At 39.3% G+C, this 20,590-nt stretch overlaps 1 protein-coding gene across 1 annotated transcript in view; it reads right to left on the bottom strand.

The window, feature by feature from the left end:
• TLK1 (tousled like kinase 1) overlaps positions 1-20,590 on the bottom strand; it is a 137,637-nt gene that overhangs the window by 42,372 nt on the left and 74,675 nt on the right. The window contains exons 4-6 of the mRNA XM_090045486.1: positions 11,211-11,286; positions 1,205-1,251; positions 477-569 (exon numbers count right to left, since the gene is read on the bottom strand). Of these exons, the coding sequence (XP_089901612.1) occupies positions 477-569; positions 1,205-1,251; positions 11,211-11,286 (216 nt within the window). The remainder of the gene's footprint in view (positions 1-476; positions 570-1,204; positions 1,252-11,210; positions 11,287-20,590) is intronic.

Here is a 20,590-nt window from a genome sequence, read left to right as displayed (position 1 = left end):
ATCTGCTCAGGTCCCTACCAAACCTACTAACTATGAAACTAGGTTCATCTTAAACCAGGTTCTGCAATTTTTAGACTGGTTTGTGTACAGTTGCAGGTTTAGACTGATTGCCAGTCACTGAGACTGGATCTGTAAGTGTAAGGTTGGCACTGAGATGAGCTAAGTTTAAATCAGGAAGCCATTCTGAACCTGATTTAACCTCCCCAAATGTCTGTACTTAGGCTAAGAGTGGCATTTCAGAACAATAATACTAATTTTTAAAACTAAAATTTTTGGAACATACTTGCTAAAATTTGAACTTAATAAATGTTTTCTTTTGTTAAAAAGAACAGATTTTGTCCACAAAGTTCTTGAAAAGTCCACTATATAGTGGGAAAGATTTATTAGCAGGCACTTATTAATGTAGGTTACTTCTAGTAAATGAGAACTTTTGTACTGCATGCTGAAAACAAGAGATTTGTAGAGGTCAAACTTACAGAAGAGGGGGCGGAATGTGAATGTGAATTCTGAGGAGAACGGATTGCAGGAGGTATGCCTCTTACTGGACTGGAGCCATTCCCCCCTTGGTACTGAGAAAGAAATACGGTAGAGTTAGTGCATATCCTTATCCAAGTATATAAACATACTTAACAAATAATATAATTTAGAGAAACATAACACTTGTAACTTAAACTGTGTAGGTCGAAAATAATGGACTTTTAGAGAAGGTAATAAAATGTGTTGCTTATTTATATTACTAAATATAAGAAGTTAGGAGCAAGTGTAGGAAAACTATTCTACATATACACCTTATTTATAACTGAAGGTTTTTTCAAAGCATCTTTTCAAGTGCACAAGAAAACTAAACATTTTAAACTATCCATTCCTTCCCTGTTTTGACTCCAGCAAGGTCAAGAGAACATCCCACTGTTATTTTTAGATCTCATAAATAGAATTTTGTATTATTTTATAGATGATCATAAATATTCCCTCAAAGACCAAATCCCCATCCATTCTAGTAAACATCATACACATTAAAAACTTGCAAGCACACAGTATTGTCAAGACTTGAATGTTTGACATAAATAAAGGAAGGTTACTGAATACAAATAGTCTTCAGCCTTTATAGTTAGCATTCTTACATTTATGTTTGCAGGTTTATTAACTTAATACGGTATTGTCCACTGTTGTTTGCAACATTACAGAAATAAAGCACAAAACTTACTTCAAAATAGTCACTAATTTTGTGACCACGTCCCCCAATATTTTTTCCTGAAATTTAGAAAGGGAAAGAGAGAGAGAGAGAGAGAGAGAGAGAGAGAGAGAGAGAGAGAGATTAAATGACAACATGCAGTGTTGTAATTAACACACAACTGAATAATATACATAATCTCTATTAGGCAATTAAATATGATTAATCCTTTTAAAAATAAACAAATGTGTAACTAGGCACAGAGGTTCTGACCTACTATTCAATGCATGTAAAAAGCATCAAGCAAAGAAGTCAGAAATATAATCAGTTCTCCTGGCTCCCAGTCCAGTACCTTTGCAACAAAAGTCCATCCCCTTTTTAGACTATCAGTGCATCTGATGCTGACAGGCCTGAAATTTGGTTCCAAGAGCCTCCCTCTCTCCAGATTCCCTAGTCAACAATTCCACAGTAAGTCAAATAAACTAGTTAGCCTATACTATGTTCCTTCTGAGAGGAATTTTGGGAGAGAGATCAGATTATGAATCTGCCTGAGTGGGTAAAAGCAATGAGAATGATAAACATGAGCAATACCAACCTCAGAACAAAAGGAAAAATAATTAGCCACCAACCCTCAGGGGGCTATGACATGGGAAAAAGAAAAAAAAAGGAGTAAGGGTCTGAACAGAGGGGAAGAAGGACTATCATTTAACTGAACAGATGGTATTGCTTTCTCCCTTTTAAGTCACCGTACATTTGCAAGCCACAGTGAAATTCAAATTATGGCACTCAAGCCCATACCAGAAGTGGGGTCATGAGTCTGGATGTGCTGTCGTCCATGCAAAAAAGGTACGTTAAATAATAATTGCAGAAAACCACAGGCTATGAAGGGAGACTGTGTCTGGAGCAGGCACATAGTTCACTGTCATACATACACACAAGTACCAGAGGATCTCTTTTCCACCTTGGTAAGAGAACAGAAGCTGGGGAGGAAACTCTCCTTATAAAGGTGAATAGATTAAACTACTTTAATAAGGAAGCAGAGAAAAGTACAAATTATAAAATTCTCCTTAGGGAGAAAAGTAGTATTAATTGCAAACAAATGCTAAAAATTCTGTCCCAAGCTGTTGATTGCTACAAAAGAACACTCTTAAAGAAAGTACGTTAAGATGCACCAAAGCAGAGAGCATCATGGACTTCTCCAAAGACACTTTAAGACATGGGGCTAAATAAGCCCTAAGACATGCCTCACTATTTTTTTTTAACCTGCAATGGAAGCTATGGCAGTGATGGGTAAGAGAAGAAACTTGGAAGAAGCCTCATAGCTCTTTTCCTCTACTGTTCTGGACATTTTAGATAGTTCTAGTGGGAAAGCTCTGATCGGAACAGAAGCCCTTCTTTAAAAAAAGGGGTGGAGGGGAGCAAAAAAGGAGGACCCAGGGAACTACAGACCAGTTAGCCTCACACCTCAATACCTGGGAAGTTATTGGACCATATCCTAAGGACATTTGCAAGCACCTGGTGGATCACAAGGAGCCAGCATGGATTTATTATGAAAAACCAAATGTCAATAAAATAATCTCCTTCTTTGACAAAGTAACTACTTGGGTGGATGAAGAGAATACCGTGGATACAGTGCATCTGGACTGCAGCAAAGCTTTTGACGTCTCATGTGACCTTCTCATAAACAAATTGGAGAAATGTGGGTTGTATAAAACTACTGGTGAAGAAATGACTGGCTCAATATCTAAAAGCAAAGAGTAATTATTAATGGGTCTATATCAGAATGGCAGGAGGTTTTGGGGGGAATCCCACAGGCTCTCTCCTGGGCCTGGTGCTGATCAACGTGTTTATTAACGATTTGGATGCTGGCACAGAAAGCTTCTTGAGCAAGTCTGCAGACAGCATGAAGCTGGGAACGACTGTGAACGCTGGAGGATGTGAGCACAACTCAGGAGGTTCAACAGATTGGAAAGCTGGGCTAGAGCTAACAGGATGAAGTTCAGTGTGGACAAATACAAGCTGCTACACCTCAGGGAAAAAATCATTAAAAACATTAATATAAAAGAGGTGACACCTAGCTGGATGACAGCACTACAGAAAAGGATCTGGGAGTCTTGGTAGATCACAGACTCAGTACAAGTCTGCAGTCACACAAAGGCAAACGTGGTTTTGGTCTGCAACAATAGTAACATTAGGTGCAAGACACTGGAGGTGACAGTGTCTCTACTCAGCACTGGTTAGGTCTCATCTGAAATACTGTGTGCAGTTCTGGGCTCCTTATTTTAAAAAGGATGTGGAGAAGTAAGAGGGTACAGAGGTGGGGAAAGATAATAAAGAACTTGGAAAGCAAGTTATATGAGGGGAGGCTGAAGGAGCTAGGCATGTTCAACTTCCAGAAAAGTTGCTTAAGAAGGGACGTGATAGCAGTCTTCAAGTACCTGAAGGGGTGCCAAGAACAGGGAAAGCATCTTTTTTCTCCTGCTGCAGAGGAGGATGTGGACCAACAGCTTGAAGTTGCAGCAAAGTACATTTAGACTGGATATCAGAAAACTACTTCACTGTTAGAACAGTGTGGCAGTGGAATAGACTGCCTAGGAAAATGATACACTCTCCATCACTGGAGGTGTTCCTGCTTTACCTATGGCAGGCGAGGGTGTTATGTCTGCCTATCAGGGTTGATGGTAGTTTTATGCAGAGTTTAGATTATGGATTTTATAGAATGGTTTGGATAGGGATGATCCTGCCTTAAGCAGGGGGTTGGACTAGATGACCTCTGGAGGTCCCTTCCAGCTCTACTTCTCTATGATTCTATGACATGGCAAATATCAGGTTATATTTTCCTCTGCCAAGAGGCTGTCAGTTAGAATTCTCTTTACCATCTCCCAAAATAATAAAGTGCCTGAACTTGAGCCCTAAAACCAGTCCTTCACTACAAGAAGTTGCTACTTTCATCAATGAAAGGAAGACACTGGAAAAAGTGCCTGAAACATGCTTATCTTTTGGTCTTCCACGGTCCTCACTGCTAGGCACCAGAAGATAACTAATTGCTGTCATTGAGGAACCAAGCTACAGAAAAAAAAACTTTGGGAAGAGATACATGGATTTGTTTTTGCAACAGACTATACACAAGATGTCTAAAGCATGACCCTTCTATATGCTTTTTTGTTCCTTAAATTTACAATAAATGCTACTACAAAGGTGCATCTGTTCTGCAACTACTACAGAACCCACGTTAATCACCACACTATGGTAGACAGATGCCTGATTATAAACACTTACTAAGTTGTTACAACCAGAACCAAGCAGTATCCTGAATGATATTCCCTCCCCTCCCATCATTAATTCTTTTAAATGCATATAACTAATTTATATTATATATTAGGAGCAAAATGGTTTCCTTAGAAGTCATAAGAAACCAGGAAAATTAAAACTATGAATAGAAGGAGGAATCAGAGAAAAACTTACTTTAAACTAATCTGTTCCTATCTGCACTGCACCCAACAGCATGACATATTCATCTCAGTTGTAATGTAACAAACATGTTGAGACCTTGTGGTGACCAGCCCAACACATTAACTGAACCCAACTTAAATTGACTTATTCTGCCATTGACTAAAGCTTAGAGTTTTTGGATCATACTGAATCCATAATTGTGAAATAATCCTAATTAAGCAGGCACACTTAATCAAGTGGTTTAGTAAATTCTTGCATGTTCTTTGAGTGGTTCTTTGGTTAAATTTCCCTTCCCTTAAATTTATCTACACCCTATTCGTCATGGTTTGAGCAAAAACCGTTTTAAACAATTGCAGCATTTCATACCTTTCTCCATCTCCACCCTTCCCCTCCAGATTCAGCTTGTAAGAGGAACAGGGCAGGGGGGAAGAAGTTAAGAAGAACATTTACATGCATGAAAGGAGGAGAGACCCTTCCACGTAAAATCCCATCTTATCTGTCATCAGCTAAAAAGTTTTGAAGAAATCACCCAAAAAGGAGAGCAGAATGAGGTTTGTCCCTTGGCTTCTAATGCATACAGAAGACCAGAAAAAAATATCCTAAATAAAAACTATGGCTGCTTACAGATGTGGGGGGAGGAGGAATGTGGGAAATCACCATTGCTTTACTTTCATCTGTGTGCCCCCGCACCAAATGCAATACGTGTCCAAAAGAAGCAACACATTACTTTGACCCACCTCACCCAATGCCTGTACAGATTATGTGCCTCACCAGGGCTTTTTGGTGCTTTTATTTAATAGCTAATTGAATCAGCTTTAGAAAAAAAAAAAGTGCCAAAAAGCCCAGCTGAAGTGTCCAATCCATACAGATGCTGGTGAGCTGGGTCAAACTAAAGCGTTTCCTCTTCCGGTAAAGTGCTGGGTTTGGGGTTTGATCACGAGTGTCAGCAACCTATATTATAAAGACAGAACAAACTTATGTTTCTAAAGACAACATTCAGCAAATGACACTTCCCTATGCATAGTCATTATGATATGGTTAACACAACACAGTATAAAAAAAAGATAAAAGAGTACATTTGCATAAATCTCTTAACTTTAAACACCTAGCTTTTTAACGGTGTTATCATCATACATAGTTGTCATAATTAGCAGCAAACTATCTATCCTATAAATCAGAATGACAAACAGTTAAGTTGTGTTAGCATTTCGAAAAATATGTTAATAACTAAAGTTTTTCCTTATGACTTCTCACCAGAATGAATAGCATAAACTAAAACAGGCTTTTTCACTCTTTTACATTAGCCTTTGTAGGGATTGTTACATATGTATTTCCAAGCACTGACCAGTTTCTTTCAGAAACTGAAGATAGAAGATTCTGAAATAGATGTGGAGTCAGATGTTGTACTGTAAAAAAGTCAGAGGTTGTACTGTAAAAAAGTCCTTGCCAACAAGTTACAGAAACACAAGAGTTGGCAGATTTCCAAACTGAACTCCTGAACCAAATACCAGAAGGTCTGGAATTAAGCAACATTTGAAAGTACTTTTCCAACATCTAGCCCTAAATGTGGGGTTTGTTTAGTAATCCAGTCAAATGCTGTAACAATCCTATCCATTACTAACAATACCACCTTTGAACCCTGGATTCACTAAATCTGAATTAGCATGTTGGCTGGCTGCAGAATTCTTCCCATCTATGAATAAAGTCAGTCTTACTTCTTCCTGATTTTTGAGTGGAGATGCTCTTTGATTCTCAAAAAGTTGACTGCCTTGGTCATAAATTGAGGAATGTCTGACATCAGTGTTGTGTCCGATTCCAATGTAGTAAGACTCTCAGAAGCAACATTTTGTAGAACTTTATGAGAGTTCTGCAGATGAACCCAGAAAACATTTCTCGTCAAAAAGTGTCATTCACTTTTAATTATATTAACATCTTCATTTATCACCGTTTCTCGATGACCTGCTTTCTTTTTCTAAATGCATTTTAAAGTGACATCACATTTCCCAGTCTTACTTTTCTAGAAAGTTTCCGCTTAACTTTTCTATCCTTCCTAGGTTTTTCTTCTTAAAGACCGCAGCTACAACAGATGTAGTTTTTGCATGTTTTATAAACTTATTTTGAGCTTTTATAGGACTTTCCCAGCATGCCCAACTTCAGGGAATCATTAAGAGTCAGGTTTAGGCCTTCAGAGACATGCTTTAGTGTAGTAAAACGTAGACATTTTCCATTATGATGTCCCATCCTGCTTTCATTTTACTGTCAGTCACTGAAGCAAATACTTCCCCATTTTCCAATCTTCTCTAGTACTTCTATATTTCACTACTCATTTGCCCTGAAGTTTCTCCTGATTCAATGTTCTTGTAAAAAACTGGTTGAGGTGTTTTATCATAAAGTTTATGAACCCTTGGCTTTGTATAGTTGTCCACCCATCTTTAAATACTGCCAGACGAAGCAATTCATTTAAACTTTTCTTGGACAATTTGCATTGTGTGTTCAATATTATGACTGCAGACGAATCTTGCTGAAAGAGCATTTGCTGGGTAATTCATAGGATAATCTTAATTTAAATGGTTGCTTTCATTGTTCTTGCAGGAGGTTGGTCAGTTTTTTGCATCAACATTCAGGTATCATCTTGTCTATAAAGCTTGGAATCACTAAATATAGGAGACTGTACATAGAAGCCTGTTTAAATATACGAGCCTGTTTTCTTGACAACTAAATAGTTGAACACATTCAATCCAGAACAGGAACTGCATCAGTTCCACAGTATTGCATCTTTATTAACCCATTCTTAATCAGCTTCCTTGAAGAGTGGCAGTTAGCATGAACATGCCTCCTCCTCCTTCAGTACTCATATGTCTGTGACCTCATGAAGAGGCTAGCTCTGCATGAATAACATTTAAACAGCTACTCAGCCCTTTCTATGGTTCCCCCATCATCCCGTCTCCATGTTCTTGAACTGAAGAGGACCGCAAATGAAAAAATGCCATCTGGGCACCAGCAAGCAGTCCCATCCCTACTCCCCAAAATGTTGTTAGTACAACTGAGAGAACTGTAATAGGTGACAGAAGAGCAAGTACCTGGCTTTGGTTTAGAAATCATGTTAGGGGTGGCGGGGAGCAAAGAGAGGAGCACTGACAGGCAGTCGAGTTCCTGGGCCACACTGCAGTGACTGCTACAGGAACTAAACATGTAGCAAGAGGCAGTGAATGGACTGTGTGATATGCCCCCTTCAAAAAACTCCCAATACTTCCCCAACAGCACTATTTTCCCCGATGATGACACCCCTCCCCCTTTTTTCATAGATTTCACAGACATTAGTGGCTGGAAGGTACCTCATGAGATCATTGAGTCCAGCTCCCACACCATAAGCAGGAAGTCAGCTGGGATCAAGTGACCCTAGCAAGAAACATATCCACCTGTTTTTTTGAGAGTCCAGAGTAGGGGAGTTTGTTCCAGACCCTGGACACTTGCACCATAAAGAATTTTTTTCTTATGCCCTTGTTATCCCTTGGGGAGCTCTGGTGAACAGCTATTCTCCCAGGTCCTGGTGCACCCCTCTTATGCAACTGTAGGCTGCCATCAAGTGCCTCTTGAGCCTTCTCTTCTCCAGACTGAACAGTCTCAAGTCCCTCAGCCTTTCCTTGTACAGCCCACCCTCTAAGCCTTTGAACATATGAGTGGCTCTCCTCTGGACTCTCTCAAGCTTCTCCACATCCTTCCTGAAGTTGTGGGGGAGGGAGGGGGCGGCTCAATACTGGACGCAGTACAGTACTCCAGCTGAGGTCTCACCAGGGCCACGTAACGTGGGAGGACCAGTGTAAACAATCCCTAAAATTTCATCATGAAACAAATTTGTGCAAATGGCGTTTTTGTACTTTTCACTACAGTATATCCATGCCATGACCTCTCCACAGTTCCCTCTCCGATATCTACCTAACTATATACCTATATACTACTGAGGTATGCCTAATGGGCCTGTAGTTGCTCAGATCACTTCCTTAAATGAAATACCTATCTTTGCTCTGCTCCACTTATAAAGTACCATCCCAATTTGATAAAATATATTTGCTACCAAACCTGTGATTGTGAACAACAGTTCTTTCAGGAGTCTGAAGTGGAGATTATCTGGTTCTTCTAGTGCCACTGATATAAAAGGTTTTTGTGGGATTTTTACTATTATGTTGTTCATGCTACAAAATTTCTAAATTTTTCACTTTTGCTACCACTGATCAATCCTATGCCTGACAAAAATGCCGGGAGTACTAGAAGAACAACAGTGGGAGACTTTCCCAAATTATTTTTTCATCAACATGGGCTTTGCAAAACAACTACAAGTTAAGACAATGAGAGAGGAATAATTTAAGAAAGAGAGGGATTTTTAGTCAGGCTGTTTAAGGCACTGGCTTTTTTATGCTAGTATTATTGGCAGGCGAAGTCTATCTGAATTATTTGCTATATGCAGGAGCTTCAAACTCAGCTGGGGGACCTCAAACTGAATCCAGACTGCAGGGCTCCTTGCTAGCTGAATTCAGCCTAGGGTAGGAGGCAGCTGCTGCTACCACTGTGGCAGGTCCAGCAGGAGTGAAGGGTCTGACTGCGGTGACAGGTCTGGAGGCAGTGACTCTGGTGGAGGGGCCTGGGACAATGATGGCAAGCCAAGCTCACTACCAGTGGCCATGGCCAGTGGGGCCAAGGGGCCCTGAATTCTGTGGCAGGCCACGCCCCTAACTTCCAGAAGCCGCCCAACAGACTAACGGGCCAGGGAGAACATCTCTGTAAGCTAGATCTAGCCAAAGGGTCATATTTCACATCCCTACTCTATATCACTGAAAGACTGTGATAGACAAAAAGCTAGGGCAGAAATTAGTATTTACAACAGATACTAAATTTTTCCTGGAATAACTTCAGTGTAAAAAGAGAATTTTTAAAAACAGATTGCTTTAAAATGCAAGCCACTTACTTCCTTACCCATCCTATTCCAGGTTTCAGGTTTTTTAACTACTGACAACATTAACATGGCAAAGTAGTACAAGAAATGCAGCTCTCCATGTTAATACCATCACTACCTCCTGCAAAGAAAACCTAAAAACTTAAATTTGGATGTTGTTAAGCTGTTACTGGGGGGGGGTGTTTCGTGTTCAGAAACCAGTTCCAGAGACTCAAGGTGTCATAACTGTATCCAATCAATATGGTTTCAAGTACATTAGAAGCATTTTAACATAAACATTCTCAAATTATTGATCTCTCCATTCCAAAATACAAACTACTCTTGTTTATCTATGGCAGGTCAAATTTCCATTTGAAGGAATTTTCTACCTTTAATTGCTCTTCTCTCCTTGCCTCTCTACAAAGACTCCAATATTGAAGGGCACCATCCTCCTCTTGTGGTCATTTACTGGTACAAGTAATATTTGTCGAACACTTCTTCTTCTTCTCGTCTTTAATTTGTTTATTTATTTTAAAGGCTTTCGGTTAGCCCTACTTTCCTTTAATCAATTGACATTCTATTCCTTCATGTACCAGAATAGGTTTCCTGATTGTCTCTGGACTGCAACTCTACAGGGTTCAACTTCTACACCGGTCAGTTAAGTCTGGTAGCCTTGTAAGTATGCTTGGTGAGGAAATCAGCAGCTAGCAGCAGCACTGCCACAGTATGTTAACAAAAAAACCCTTGATAATCAGGACTAATTCTGTGTAGTTTGAACTGAACTGCCTTGATAACAAGTCTATCCAGTACATGGTAAAATATCGAAGTATCAATTCAGAGACAACAAAAAAACTGCAAAAACACTCCACACCTCCCCCCAACATATGCACATAAGTTAACTCCGCAAATAACCAAGACAAGAAAATGAAGTTTACAGATTCTGGCTTATGCACTTGCAGTTACTGAAATTAAAACAGAAACCCTAAATGCTAATTCAGTCCTCTTTTTCCCTTAGCCCTCCCTTTCTTCCTAGCACTGGATGTTTACCCAGAGAGACCTCAAAGCAAGAGACGGTAGTTCAGTGAACCCTCCTTTGGGTCCAAAAGGGTATTAATAAATTATGCCAATTATAATGGTGTCCTGGGAGACAAATATATGCTTGCTGAGTTGGAAGAGGAATGAGACCAAAGCTTCCAGAAAGGCCAAAGACATACTGTGTAATAATGAATTTTGGTGGGATTCACATATGTAATCTAGAATACAAGTAATCTATTTCAATCTACTGATTCCCCAAATCCTCTAATCCTCTTCCAAAGAAGGTTTATTTGTGTGGGAGGGGGAGAATGTCATTTCAGATGATTATGAATATTCTTCTGCAGAGTAAGCAATTGAACTTTAAAAACAATTTTTTCTCCCTATCTCCTGAAAGAAAAACTACCTACAGAGACACTCTAAATGAAAACTGATAGCATTCTGAACAAATAGGTAGAATGAAATCCCTGTAAGAACTAAATGCAACCCTGGACATTTCTCAGATGAAATTACAAGTCCAGACTGAAAATCTACTTGCCAGGTCTTGTATTAATGCATCTGTCATTTGACTAAATGAATGCAATATCCATCTCATTTGATACTATTCAGAAGATTTGGGTTTACCTTGACTGCTTTCACTCTGATTCTCTGCCTTTCTCTTTCTTCCTCTGGAAGGTTCTGACTGTTTCTTCTCCGGAGTCTACAAAAAACAAAATAAGTCTTTAAAAGCAAAAAAATGACATACAGCAGTAGTTATTTATATTTTTGTGTACAGTAAATAGAAATCCTTGTTCATAAATTAACTTCACAATTCAGTAGGGATTTCATTTTAGATTTTAACTGGAAAAAGCAACAATATGATCTTTGGTCAATCAGATATTGATGATCTGAAAGAAGAGTTTTATTTTACTTCCTTAAAATGCCTGTAAAATGCCTGTAAAATACCCCAAAAACAACCCAACAGAAAGGTATCTTTTTCATCTAATCAGCATCCCCCTTGTCAATTTGAATGAGTAATATAAATACTAACCACAGTCACAGGGTAACTGGCATGTGTGTCAAGGCCTTTACAGATTGCCCATCATAATGAAACACTAATCCCTGACTAAAGATTCTAGGCATTACTGTAATACAAATACTGAACAATTCAGTATAAGTTGGAATATCAGCATCAGTGAGGAGAAAGAAACGCTGTTTATTTTCATATCTACACCAGCAGTCCAAGAATGTAGATGTTACACAGTTTATACCTTGACTATAGCTCATAAAGTTAACTACTCCAATTTTGACTACCTACCACTTGCAATGGATTTCCTTGTCATGAATCTCCCATTAAGAATCAGAGAAAAACAGGTTAGAAGTAAACACCCTGGAATAGACTAGGTAAAGCATTAAAGTTTTAAATGTGAACCATGAGCCCAAAAGTTAGAGTGCATATAGCATAATTAAGAAAGGGGGACTCATCTTCAAATGTGAGAGTGACATAGCTGTGATGGTCCGGAAATTGTGTGAGCAGGGAGCAAGGACTTTTGTTGGTGCTATCTTTTATTGGACCAACTATGTAGTTGGTATAAAGTTACACAAGCTTCTGAAATGCAAGGCAGGTCCTGCTGAAGCTGACCCAATGAAGAATGCCTTGCTTTCAAAACCTTGCCTAATTTTATCCCAGCCAAGCAGTTCGTCCATTAAAAGATACAGCCCACAAAAAATCCTTGTAAGTTATATTTGCTTTCCCTCAGTCCCAGGATTTGCACCATGCTAATCCCACAACACAAAACTGTATCAGCTGTCTGACTCCAGGAGTGGTGGCAGACTTATTCCCCCTTCCTTCCCAGAACCCCAGCTGGGGTCTGCTTAAGTGGCAGGAGGTGTGGCCAGCCCCAGTGGCAGTCAGAAGCAAATGAGGGGGAGGGAAGGAGATTTAATCCCCCCCCACCCTCCCCTTTCAAGGCCACACCTACCCTTGCAGCTCCAGCAGCAGGGGCGGAGGCATGGCCAGATGCCAGCCAGCATGGCAGAAGCGGCAGGGAGGAGGTTTATTCCCCCCTCCAAACCTTCTCTCACTGGGGGACTGTAGCTGGGGTCTGACAGCTCCAGCAGCTGCATCTGCTGCTTGCACCCGGTCAGGCAGACCCCAGCTGGGGTTCCCTGGGGGAAAGGGGAGGGAAGAGGGAATAAATTCCCTCCCTGCACCCTTTGCCTCAGGGAGCCATGCTGGCCAGTGTCTTGCCACACCCCACCACTGCCACTGGAGCAGCAAGCGGGGAGAGAACCTGACGGGGCAGCAGCCTGTGTCATGGGGTCCTGGGGAGCACAGACCTCTTCCTGGTGGGAGGGCTGTGCTGTAGGTGGAAGTGGGGTGGGCAGAGCTGCTGCATCTTGCACAGGGCGAGTGGCACCAGTGGGGGTTGGAGGGATGGCTATAGGAGCCAAGCTGAATTTTGGGGTGGCCATAGCCCCCCAGTCTCCTCTAGCGCTGCTGTCACCACTAGCCCTGTGCAGGCTGTGGCAGCTATGCTCTGCCCAGTCTCACCTGCAGCCTACCCCCACCCCTAGGAAACCATGACAGGGGCTGCTACCCTCAGGGTCAGGGTCTCTCCCTCATCTCTGCTCCAGTGGCAGGGGCGGGAGTGTAGCCAGACACCAGCCAGTATGGCTCCCTGAGGCGAAAGAGGCAGGGAGGGGGCTTATTCCCCCCTCCCTCCCCTCTCCCCCCAGGGAACCCCAGCCAGGGTTTGCCCGGCTGGGTGCAGGTGGCGGGGGCTAGGGCTGGCAGACCCTGGCTGCAGTTCCCAAGCAGGACCAGACGGAGGGGGGAATAAACACCTTCCTGTCCCCTTTGCCATGGGGGCTGGCATATGGCCATCCCCCAAACGCTGCCACCAGAGCAGCAGGGGATGGGGGCTTATGGGCTGCTGTGCCCCAGCCAGGCAGACTCAGCCGGGGTTCATTTCAGTGGGGCTGGAGGACCAAGGGCAGAATGAAATCCCCCTCCCTCCCCCTGTTAGCTTCAGGCGCCTGACAGGGTTGGCCACACACCCCTGGCACTTGAGCGGCAAGGGCAGGGAATGCCTGATGGGCTGCTCCACCCTGGCCAGGAAGACCCTGGCTGGGGGGTCCCACAGGGAAAGGGGAATAAGTACCCTCCTTGCCTCCTTCACCTTAGGGAGCTATGCCAGGTCAGGATCTGGCCATGCTCCTGAGCCCCGCCCCCAAAAGCCTGACACATCTGCTTCCTGCTCCCCCTCCAGGCACGTGTGTAAAATCAGTTTTTGAACGTGTGTACTTAGCCACAGAACACATTAAACTAGCTTTGTGTAACACCTATACATCAGATAACAAGCTTTGGGTCCCAAACACTGTGCCAAGTCTGAGCCCAGTGGGCTGAGGCTGCATTCATTCTCTTATACTCATCCACCGACTTTGTCACCCAGTGCTTGTTTGAAAATTTTTTTAAAATACAGTACATTTCACTAAAATTCAAATTCATGATCTAAAGGATTCTAAATATACTCCAATTCTATACATACTGTGTACGTTTTTTCAACTAAATTTAATTTGAGAAAAACCTTTGGTGCAAATACTAAAATCATGAATTTTTTTCAAAATGGACTACTTAAAGCTACAAAACTATTGGAAATTGCCATTTCTTAAGGGCTACAAAGACGACATATAAAGACTCAATATCTATTTAATTTCCTTATTTATTGCATTTTTTAAAAATCTTGAATCTATGCAGATATACACAGAAATAACCTCTTAGCACTACCTGCTAAAATTAATCTTTCACTATATTTGGGTAACACAGACCGCTGAGGGACAGCTCAGCACTCCTGCAATAGTAAGGTACACTGGTTATGGCTCCACAGTTTTGATATAAAAAGTTTGTTTGCAAGCACAGCACCATGCTTACAAATGCCACTTTTAATCATGCTTGTTGACTAATGGAATGTGCAATTTTATTCAGTATAAACAGTTAACTTTGTGTTAACAGAGCAGATAAACTAAGTTACGGACTGCCAAGATTTAGCCAAGCACTGATGAGAAGGTGATTTTTCTTCATAGTCTTCATTATTTTCAATTTTATTTGCAAACTTCAGTCTCTTGACTAATCTCATATTCTACCTAAATCTACACATTTTTAAAGTTACATCTGGAACTGCTGCAAGAACCTACATAATAATTTAAAATGCGTCAAAAAAGTAACGTTGCCATTTGCAGAATGACTTTCAATTGTCTTCTCATTTATAAGTCTCTGTAAAAGTAACTTTTCCGTTTAAAAAAAAATAAAGACACCAAAAATTTCTAGTTAAATATTCCATTTTATTTAAACCAGTTTCATTCCTTCAGTTTTTTAGTTTGACCTCGTATACAGTACTAGGATTTTTGTGAGATTCCTGAGATTGTGAGAGAATTTTCACTGTTGGTAGATACAATTTCATATAATAATACAGAGTGTATATATTTAATTCAAATAATTACAAATATAGTAATTTTTTCAGAATTCAGCCAGCAAATTGTCCCTTTCTAATAGAACTGTAATAATTATAAAAAAGTTTGAAAGCCTCTGGATTCATTGAATGTTTTCCTGGTGGTCCTAACTATTTGTCAAAAAAGATTAGTTTTCTTCAGATATATACTTCAGCAAGAGTTATAAAAATACTGGCATATTAAAATGCCTTAAATTTATGGGCAAAACAAGGATTTTTAAAAAGGTCTTCCAAAGTCAGATTCCAAAATTATTAACATATAGTATGCTGGATGGAAAAAAAAAAAACACACTCATTTGTATATTTTATACCAGGAGGCACTACTTCATTGTCAGGGTGGCTAAGAGCTGGAACCAACTTCCAAGAGAAGTGGTGCTTGCCCCTACACTGACGGTCTTCAAAAGGAGGCTAGACAGCCACCCAGCTGAGGTCATTTGACCTCATGCAGGGGGTCAGATTAGATGATCTGCTTAGGTCCCTTCTGACCCTACCAACTATGAACCTACCCTGGTTTACCACTACTGTTCTATGTGGTTTCCCCTTGCTTCTACTTGAATTTTATAGTTTATAACTTTGGTTTCAATATTATCCTTAATAAACTTGTATATTTATAACATCATCATTCTGAAAGGACTCAATTTCCTTTACAAAAATTTGGGTAAAGACTGAAAGACAAGTCCAATTTAAATATTTACTTGCAGAATGAGTCATAACCGTACATAGAAAAAAATTAAGGAATAAAGAAGGTAAAAAACTCTTGGTTACAATGCCATACTAAAACGAATATGTAGCAAATATATCAGTTTCTTATCAAATTTCAATAAAATATTTAGGCAGGCAGTTCATGTTGCATTTTTACGATAGTGGTAGATTAAAAAAAACATTTGGCATATGTGCATGTTGGACAGGGAGGGGAAATCAAAATTTTTTCATTTGTGGCTTAATCATTCTTTCCCTTTGATAAACTTAAATGTCTATGAGATGTTTAATTATTATTTTTGTCACATATATAATGAATGAGTTTATACTTTTCCCATTATTTTTCTTCTAAATCTTGCTCTTTCTACAACTCATATTTACAGCCACAGCCTACTATAATATAAACCAACAGTACCTTCCTCAGAATACATACACATTCCAATTTGATTAAACCTTCATTTACCTTTAAAATTACATTTATAATGAGGGTTCTACATTATTAGGAACTCCTGCAACTACAGAACTACAAGTAACAAGAGTCAAACATTTACATAACTAGTCAAACTGGACCAATCAAGATTACATATTGAGCCTTCTTTCTTCAAATAATTCTCTATTAACAGAGAATAGGAAATACAAACTGTAATTAAAGGATACACTTATAATTGAAACATGGAGTAGAAATAAATCCACACTAATAGAAATGGTGGAAAATAGAAGTCTACATTAATAGATTCAAAATTATTGGAAAACTACCACCAGCATCACTTAAGTTTATCTGAAAACCATATATAGCAAATTTGTACCCAAATCAGGTAGGATTTATCTTAAATGCAGACAGTCTAGGAAAACGATAAAATTTGCATATTTTTTAAAAAAAATTTTAAAAGCTTGGTTTTCAAGAACAAATATTCAGTCAAATTATACCATTGACTACTTTGTATTAAATATACAACACTGAACATTTTTAAATGTTTCTTCAAATGTGATATTAATCCTGAAAACATGTCTGCAAAAATAGAATTCAACCAAAATCAACTGCTTTTTACCCAGACAGCCTATATTTGCAAGGCATCTCAATTATAAGTCTATCAAAAACAAACAAAAAACAAACAAACAAACAAACAAACACACACACACACAGTGCTATGTTATAATGCAAGTACAATTAGAAAAATTATAAAAGAATAAGTTGTAAAATAAAATTTATTTTTTTCAATGGAGTATGGAGTACAAGATAAAATATTCACCAGAAAAACAAGACGATGTCTTGCACTGAAACACTGAGAAAAAGGCCAGGTTTATTTATCTACCACTTTAAGGAAAAAAGCACAGAATGACTGCATAAATATTCTAATAATATTTTATTAGAAATGGATGCATTTGCTATGCATTTATTTGAGTGTGGCACTTTTAACCAAGAATTTCATTTTTATTTTTCTTTTTAGAAACTGCAGTATTACAATTGATCTTTGTTAGCATCAACTGATAGTGCTATGCATGGTATAAACAACCTTTGATAGTCCAAAAATTACTTTTCACATGAAAAATTTTCTGTTATAATCAACACTTCATCATCATACTGTTTCTAAACCTTGCAGGCAATATTTAGAACTTAAATTTACCAGCTTATAAAATTACAGATTATATGAAACCAGATGTTATATCAAGGGGCAAAACACTATAAACTCATTACCATATTTGGCACTGCAACTATAAACTCTCTTTAAAGAGATTATATAGCACCTTTTGAAAAATGGGTCAAAAAAGAACATTCTTCATTCAATATCACAATTTTTTCTGATTACTCATTGAAAATGTAAAAACATCCTACATTTAGATGTTTCTTTTCCTTTTATAAAATCATCACAGCTGCAAGAAATAAACCATAGCACCAAAAATTATCTTTCGGAAAACATGGAAGAAAGTTGCAGCAGCTGATAAAAATGCAGTGAACTGTTCTGTCCAAACAGCTTTGCTTTTTTTTTTTTTTTTTTTAAACAATGCATGTATATATTCTTAAATCCAATACTCAAATGTATTTAAAAAAACAGAAATTACTCCAACTTAGGAAGTATAGTTGTATAGTTAATATACTGAACATTAACTCTGAATATTTGGGTTTAAATCTCAGTTCTTATTTTGTGTGACCCTAGTAATTGACTTAGTATCTCAGTTTCCCAACTGCAAAATGGGAATAACCAACTTCTCCATCTAACAAGTATGTTATGAGGATGATTATAGTAGCATGAGGTACTCAAATTCTCCAAGGTGATGGAATATAGAAATGCTAGACAGTGGCCACATCTATGAGACTACTGCACAGTGGTTACTGTACATTTATTTAGTACTTTTATAAACTGTTTACGCTGTATCACTGGTGAACACCTTTTTTGTGATGCTACTGTGCAGTAGCCTAATACTACTGTGCAGTAGCGTTGCATCACGGTTTCTTGCCCTGTGATGCTACTGCGCAGTAGTATCAGGCTACTGCATAGTCAGTGTCTCGTGTAGATTCCTGGCAACTTCTAGTACAGTACTATATTGTTCTTTCATAAAATTGCAATACCATTGCATAAATTTCCAGTCGTTAGCTGCACATTTCCAGTGCAACTGCTAGCTACCAACTACACTACTGCAGCACTGTCCAAAGTAAAAAGTTATGGTTATAAGATTATTTCAAAACAGAACCATCATACACAGTACATCTAATCCCATTCAGAGATGCATCTGCATGTTTCCTTCTGCCAACTGCATCATAATCACTTATTCCTTTCTAAGCACTGAAGAATAAATACAAATATGAGGTGATCAGCTGAAATCCATTTCGTCTTGAAAATTATCAGAGCTGTAAAGTTCCAATTTAACCTTGCATTAAACCTGAAATCAAACTTGCACAACCCATTATGGGCAGAATCTTGAAAAGTCCCTTATTATGTACAAGCCACAAAGAACAGAGCTTGACTTTCAGGCCTTAAATTAAACTAATGCTACTGCGTGAAACAACACCTGTATTTGGAAGCTGAGCAAAATGTCATCTGAAAGTCACTGTTGCTTGGGAGCTCTCTCCACATTGTTTAAACAAAGCATCAATTTTCAGTCTCAAAGTATCAGTTTTCACCTCCATTTTTACCTACTATGACTAAAACAAATATCTGATTATCAGAACTCAAGAAATTATTATTTTTGTCTTCTGGAATTCAATCAAAATCGGAAAACATCAGACCTATAGCTATGACACCTTCTAATTTTAGCTAGCTTAAATTAAAACAAAACAAAAGTTACATCTTTCTCCTTTGTGCCCAAAAATGCGGACTAAAAAGTCCAAGGATTAAGGCTTTTTCTTAAAATTTAAAGTACAAGCCACTTGTCCTTTAATTTTCAGAGGAACTTCTTCATGTCCCTCTGTCTAATCAGCAATAATTTTTACTTACCACAGCATGCAGAAACAATTCAGGTCCAGCTCTCTTAAACAAAATATCATTCCAGTTTTAAGAATTCAGGACACCCATGTTTAGGCATGCACATCAGTGCAATCCTGGTGTAGACAGGCAAAGCTTTTTGCAACACTGGAATCTGCATTTCCCAAAGCTAAAAGTTAAACTCCAGTGATGCAAACATTTTGCTTGTCCAATTTAAGGGTCCTGCCAGTGCAGTTACAACAGTGGCTTGCTACTGATGGCTATGTTTACAGCAAATTTCTAGTCTAAATCAAGTCTGAACTTATTTAGAATTGTGAAACTCACTTAGGCCCCCAAGCTATGGCCCCTGCCAGGCATGCAGCTAAAGGTGCAATGGGATCTGATGCACGATCCTCACAATTGTGCTTTTTGCCATGCCACATGTGCATGGCAGTAGGCATGACTGTAGGATCAAGCATCAGATCTCATTATACCTTACTGCCCGAGCAGCAGACCAGGATCATGATCCCAGGCTCCCCTGCACCAGCAAGTACCAAGCTCCAGTTGCTGGGAGCCTTCAATTAATGGCATGATACAAACCAACAGCCAAGTTATTACACATTTTTTATGGAATAATTTTATGGCATATTCCATGTTTTATGATGCAATTAATTGCTTTAACATGTGGCCAGGTCACATCTTAAGACCTGATTAACTGGTTAATTAGGTCTTAAGTGTAATCTGTGGCAGAGACCTATGAAACACACTTTGAATGAAAATCTTGGCAACTGGTATTTTCTGATAGGAAGTCTGAAGAAACAGACTTGTGGATAGAGTAAAAAAAAAACCACTAGGGAACAGAGAGTTGGCCTTAAGAAATTTCTACTTTACTAGCAGCAGATACAGCTCAACTTTGGATAGTTCTATGAATGGGAAAGTAACAAGCAAAGTTAAAACTGTTTTGGTCTATATTGCTATAGTCTCCTCCCTCAAACTTTTCTTTGTTGAGCCTGTGGAACAACACTATGCCTTCCTACACCTAAACAAATGCAACTACCAAAAGTTTCTCAAAGAGAGGCCTTCATAATTAATAAAACTTCAAAACCCATCCTTGCATAACAAGGATGACTTTAATGGTAATCTACAGGAGAAAATCCTACATGCACAGGGCTTGGTAACCTACAGCTTGCAGGCCAGATCTGGCCCAAGGTGCTTGTGGGCTTCTGCAGCCTTTTGGTAGTGTGGGCTCTAATAGTATCTGCAGGGGGGGACGGGACCTTCACTTGCTCAGCGGGGAGAAGTGCTGGCAGCATTGTGGAGTGGAGTGGAGACTGGCTGTGGCTGCAAAGGTTAGGCTGCAAACAGCACATGCAAAGAGTTGAGCTCTGTTAAAGAAGTCCCCTTGCTGCAGAAT

Source organism: Crocodylus siamensis, chromosome 4 (assembly GCF_052110815.1).
Source record: "Crocodylus siamensis isolate JL-2025a chromosome 4, ASM5211081v1, whole genome shotgun sequence".
NCBI classification, from domain to species: Eukaryota; Metazoa; Chordata; order Crocodylia; family Crocodylidae; genus Crocodylus; species Crocodylus siamensis.
This window is presented reverse-complemented; position numbering and strand designations above follow the sequence as displayed.